Below are 5,813 nucleotides of genomic sequence, written 5' to 3'. Positions count from 1 at the left end.
CATTGTTCTCTTTGTTTTCCTTCCTCCCATCATTCCCCCAAGAGGAAGGTCTGGATTTTTCCAAAAATTTTGCCTTTCTAGTTGCGTATCCCTGATAATGAGCAAAAGGACTTGACCCATTCATTATTGTTTCCTGTATGTATCTGCAACATACAGACATAAGGCCAGGTCACATTGTGCTGAGCACTCCATCAGCATTATGCATGGATTGCATTTCCATCTGGGATTTTAGCAGTTTACTCCTGTGCCCACTGCTCTTCCCTATGAGCCAAGCAGCAGAAGGGAGCTAAAATACTTGTTCTGAGATGGGGACACAGATAGGTGAACATGCTTTTTGCACCCATGTACTATCACTGTAGGAAGAAATGGAGGAAGAGGGAGTCAGGAAACATAAAGGGAGGGGGAGGTACTGTTGGATTTGCGGGATTTTGTTTTGCTTATTTTGAAATACTGATTCATGGGGACTGTAGGTTTCAGATATGTATCTTTTGGTTAAAAAGTTTTTCACTTTGAGGTATTCTCTTGACATCTAGGTAGATGCATTATACAACTGGTGCACAGGGAATGCCTGTTAATCTGATAGTAACCAAAGCCCGTGCAAGTCTTACTCCTTCACAGACTTGATATGGACCTCTCTGTTACATTACAGAGATTTGTGTTTTATTTGTGTCCTAGGAATAGGACTTAACTTGCCTTAGCTTCGTATCAGCTGAAATGCTTGCTTAATCCCCTCTGTCTTTTCAGTGACCTCCTGTCTCCAGTGTGTTTCAAAACCAAGGAGAAAAGGGTTGAGATTCCAGTCCCAGAGAGGTCCACCCTGGTGACAATAACTACAAACAGCATTTCTGGAACTGCTTTTGCTACCAAAGAATTTGAAATTCACAAGAAAGACATCTGTAAGTGTCAGGTTTATGTGTGCACATAAGGCCTTTATACTATAATTAATGCTCCAGAAGTGTATATGCTTGCAGTTTTCTTTGGCAGTGCCTCTGTATGTAAAAGGTTGATGTGCTGAGTCTGTATGAATCTACTATACATAACAGGCTGTTTTCTCTCCCCCTTCATGGGAAAGAAAACCTCTCTTATTCATTGATCATAGCAGAGAAATCAAGGGCAGAATAGGAGGAGGAAAACAAAGTCCAACACTGTTACATCCCCGTAGTCACTCTTCACCTTTTTTTTTTCTTCCTAATTGCAAATTAGGCATGGGACATAAAGTGCATTTGCTCAGACTTGACTTGCAAAAAGGAAAATAAACTTCCTAGTGCCTGTTCTCCCATTTTAGATTTTTTTAGAGAATTAAGTAGTTTATTCCTGGACTTTCGCAACATTTTAAGGGCAGTTCTATATCATATGTCATTCCTGACAGGATCATATTTTCTTAATATATGCCCAACTTACCCATTCTGTTCAAATGTATATGAAACTGAGCAAATACATCTATGCTTGGGAGGTAGGTTGCATCATATTGAAGTCATAGATAAATTCAACTTTTTCCTCTGTCCTTCATACCAAAGGAGGAAGTTGTAAGCTGAAGATAGCATTGACACCACCTAGCACACTTGTTCATAATTTAGTCTTTGGTTTCAGTTTGCTTGCTTATTCCTTTAGTGCAGTCAAAATATTAAGTCAGTAGCACTTCTTATCCATGGCTCAGTCCTCTCCTCAGCTGAGAGCAGCTCAAGAACTTCAACAAAATACAACTGAAAAATATGGGGGCAACACACTGAGTTCTCCTACATCTTTCTGATTCCAGGCAGGATCGGTCTCTCAGGTTTGTCACAGGTTATCCTGGGTAGTGTGTTGACTATGCTGGACACTTCGCAGGCTCTCAAAGCCTTGGCCAGGAACCAAACTGGCTAAATCACACATTTTAAAAACAGGGTTGGTCCTGCATCAGTCCTGATGAACTGCCATAACCCTTGCCTATTTGTCAGCCTCTTGCTTCACGACCACCCATTCATAGAAAAGGTGCTTCTTTTTAATCTCCCTGTCCTGTCCCCATTGGCATATCATGCCTTTACTGTTTCTTGTAGCTTAAAATCACATTCCCCATGATCCTCTTCAGAGCCTTATGTGAGCTTCTTCCATCCTGTGGTTGTGCTTTCTTTTCTCCCTGTTCTAGCTGTTTTTGCAAGTTCCCTCTTCCCTGCTAGTCTCCAAAACCCACTTCTTCCTTTGGGGGATTTTCCGTCATCCTCCCTAGATGTATTCTCATGTATACTTCAAAGACTGTCACCATGTTTCCTATAACTCTGTGTCATTGAATGAAGGTACAATGTCTTCCTTATTATGCATTGTGAAGAGTCATATTCATGATCAGTGACGTGTCTGCATGTTGAGACGTTAGAAGAAAATGCTACCTGGTGACTCATCAGCACCTGTGCTTTCCTGGGAACTTTCATGCTCAAGTAATGACAGAACCCATCTTGTTCTAATTACAGAGGTTGAGTTACGTGTTTGTATGGCTACTAGCCAGTTGAGAGCAGAGAGATGTAGCTGTTAAACACCTTTAGGGATGGTGTTGCTGACTAATGACTTGAATATGGCTTTTTTCCCCTCTCTCTTTTTAAAGCATTTGTTCCTCACACTCCACGCATTCTTAGTTTGACACCTGACTTTTCAACTTCCACTTTAAATCTGAAGTGGAGTGATAATGGATCAGTCTTCGCATACGGACTGGATGCCTTTTGGCAGATTCAGATACTCCGTAAAGAAGCAATGGAAAAAGTCACACAAGTAAGTCCTTTACTTCCTTTATGAAAAAAAAATATACAGTTTTTGCCCTCTGTAATCTGGGAGGTGATTTGAACAAAGCTGAGAATGATGAAGATTGTAGAGCTCTGCAGAACCTAAGTGTAGTCATGCTTCTTGTAAGTAACTTATTGTTGAGCTTCAAAGTTATGACAGCAGTGGCTACTGTAGTCTCAGTACTTATTTACAGTCACAGCTTTTTTTTTTTAAATTTAGTACAACTATTTAAAATTAGAACTTGCTTATGAATTTGGCAGACATTGTACACCATTGTCTCTGCTTTAGTTCTCCAACAGTGTCTTTAAGTCTTGGTGGTCTTTGAATGTTCAGTTTGACTTTTTTTTTTTTTTTTGCAACCACAGTTATTCCAGGCCAATTTATAGCTCTGTTCTGTAACTTTTAGAAATGGAGAAAAGATGAAATATGCTGCTCAGGACTAATATTAGAAGAATTTCATTTTGGAAAAGTTGGAACATTTCCCTGCCAGTGAGAGGCCCAGGATACTGGGATGCAATATATGCCTTTTGAAATGCTTGGTGAACTTCCTGCTCTCCCTCAAATATGTGCCCTCTGATATCTCTGGACGGAAGTCTACCTGGCTATTGGGCTGTTTAGCATCTTAGGCTTTTGTCCAAGTAAATTCACAACGCGACTGAAAGTTAGGTGGGACACTCCAACCATCTCTCAGGATTTTGTGATTTGCTTCACTTAATTTGCCGTTCTGTTGGCACCTGGGTCATTGCTAACAGGTGTTCATAAACTCTCTCTGGTTTTTTTTGGGGGGAAAACTTTGTAGGTAACTTACTATTCAAAACTGACTCATGAAGACATTATTCTTTCTTGGAACTGGACATCAGATATGCCTTTGGAGTGTACATCGCATTATGTGAAGATTCGCTGTTATATTAATGTAACACAGTTCATTGGCCACAAGGACTGGAGTGACTGGAGCCCAGTAGCAGAGGTCCCTGGTATGTTTGTTCCCTTGCCGCTACGTGGACTTTGATTGCCTTATGAAAAGTAAGCCAAAATCAGAGGAAAAGCGTTTAGGCAATGATGAGCTGCTGCTTTGGGGGGTGTTTTGATGGAAGAAATATTGCAATCATTAGTTAATGAAATGTAGTAAACATTGATTTGTATGCATTGGAGTGCTCCTAAGTCACATTTTAGATGATTGGCACCATGTTTACAGCAGATTGTTCATATGAGGGTTTTTTGTTTGCTTTTGTTTTCTGTTCTTCCTTCTCTGCTAGGAAAAGATACCGAGCCCAGTGGGAGTGGGGTGTTTCCTCAGGACACCGTGGTGGCAGTAGGTTCAGATGTGACAATTTGTTGTGTCCATGAAGAAGGACAACAGATACAACGGATGACTTATGGACCAGAAATATACCCAATGATACATCTGAGCAGCCGGAGCAGTGCAATCAGAGTGCTAAATGCCAGTGCTTCAGATACCAGTGGGACAAATGTAGTGTGCATACTGTCTGAAGATGAGATGGATGGAACTGTCTTGTTTGTAGGATGTATGTATCATTATGTTTACTAACCTTAGGAAAATCAAAATAATTTTGAGACACATAAGGTTCTGCCAAGAAGCAAATACTATTGTGGCTTTTTTTCCCTGGACTTTGGTTTCTGACGATGAACTGGGATTGTATGTGTTTGATTACACTGTGGAAACTCCAGCCTGTGGGGAAGACACCAAGGCTGGGAGGATGAGGAGGTACCCATGTAAGCCCTCTTCTCTTGGAACCTGGCCCAGTGCTGCTCTCTGTGGTCTCACTTTTTAATGACCTGGAATACCTAGTCGTTTATTGCCATGTGAAGATTCCTCATCAGTCTCTGTCTCTTTAGGTTTACATCTGTTCTACTTTGGTCCATAACAAATCAAGAGTGAGAGCAAGAATTGTAAGTGAAAACATCCATCCATTTACCAACCAGAAGACAGTGAAACAGTTAGACTTGCAGCAACAATAGATGCTCATCCAGGGCATTAGCTCCCTGGGAGCTAATTACAGCACAGGAACACAGCTGTGACAGTTCCTGTTCTAAACATTACTTTAGTATTTTCTTTAAAGATACTGAATCACCATGTATCTTCTCTGTGTAACTGTGCCAGCCTTAGAAATCTCTTCCAGATACAGGTACCTCTTAGAACAAACTACTGAAAGTACCTCATTCTTCTTTCCCATAATTGGTCACTTCGGAGCTTTGTGTGTTTTCCCCACAGGGGTTTTGAGAGTTACCATCTTCCGGTAGCTGCCCATTAGAATCCTGTTCCCTGTTACAAATGCTTGCCTTTGAACTTTGGGTCCTTGGGGTTGAGGGAAAGGAGAGGAGAGACTGGACTCATTTTGAAAGTGTGTTCCCAACTCCAGCCTGCGCCTTCTGTCATTGGCTTTGTGTATCAAGTGTGTGATAGCAAATGCAAAACAGAATCCAGACTTTTATGACTTCTCAGTGAGAAGCCATTTTTACATTATTTATACAGTATTTGCTTTTGTGAGAGAGTCTTCCAGGTAAATAAGTCAGTGGTTCATGAACAAAGGCTGTGATAATCCCATCGTTTTTTTCGGTACAGTGGTTTTTGAAGAGCTAGTATGTGATGAAGTCTATCTCCTGCCAGTGTTTCTTCTTGTGGTACCTACTTAGTGGGAAGGGAGAGGACTTGTGATGATGCTCTTGCTGATGAGAGACATTTAGGGAAGGAAAGGTAAAGGAAGTAAATGTGTATGCACAGCAACTTGATTAAGCCTAGGCCAGGCAAAATAAGTGTTATTTTTGGCCCGCTGCTCATAATCTGAACTAAAACTGCCACTGTTGCCTCTTGTGTTAGTGCCCCTTTTGTAGGACAGCTTTGTGGGTATTATTATGCTACCTTTTGGAGAAAAGTGTACAAGAATTGAAATAAGTGCTCTGCTTGGTCTCAGTTTAGCATGGTTACCCTCTCTGTTGGAAGGACTGTGCATCTTCTCCAGGAAGGCACACGACACTGCTTTGACATAGGAGCAAAGAACAAGCTTTAAAAGAAAAAGATAGGCACTTTAAAGTAGCAGGGA

The 5,813-nt window shown here is 41.1% G+C and overlaps 1 protein-coding gene across 1 annotated transcript in view; it reads left to right on the top strand.

The window, feature by feature from the left end:
• Window positions 1–5,813, top strand: part of LIFR (leukemia inhibitory factor receptor alpha) — a 26,911-nt gene that overhangs the window by 2,146 nt on the left and 18,952 nt on the right. Inside the window, exons 3-6 of the mRNA XM_010074722.1 lie at window positions 745–896; window positions 2,576–2,739; window positions 3,551–3,725; window positions 4,008–4,277. Coding sequence (XP_010073024.1) covers window positions 745–896; window positions 2,576–2,739; window positions 3,551–3,725; window positions 4,008–4,277 — 761 coding nt within the window. The remainder of the gene's footprint in view (window positions 1–744; window positions 897–2,575; window positions 2,740–3,550; window positions 3,726–4,007; window positions 4,278–5,813) is intronic.

This window comes from Pterocles gutturalis, unplaced genomic scaffold, assembly GCF_000699245.1.
Source record: "Pterocles gutturalis isolate BGI_N339 unplaced genomic scaffold, ASM69924v1 scaffold30667, whole genome shotgun sequence".
Taxonomy (NCBI): domain Eukaryota; kingdom Metazoa; phylum Chordata; class Aves; order Pterocliformes; family Pteroclidae; genus Pterocles; species Pterocles gutturalis.
The sequence above is the reverse complement of the archived record's forward strand: the minus strand, read 5'-3'. Positions and strand labels throughout refer to the sequence as shown.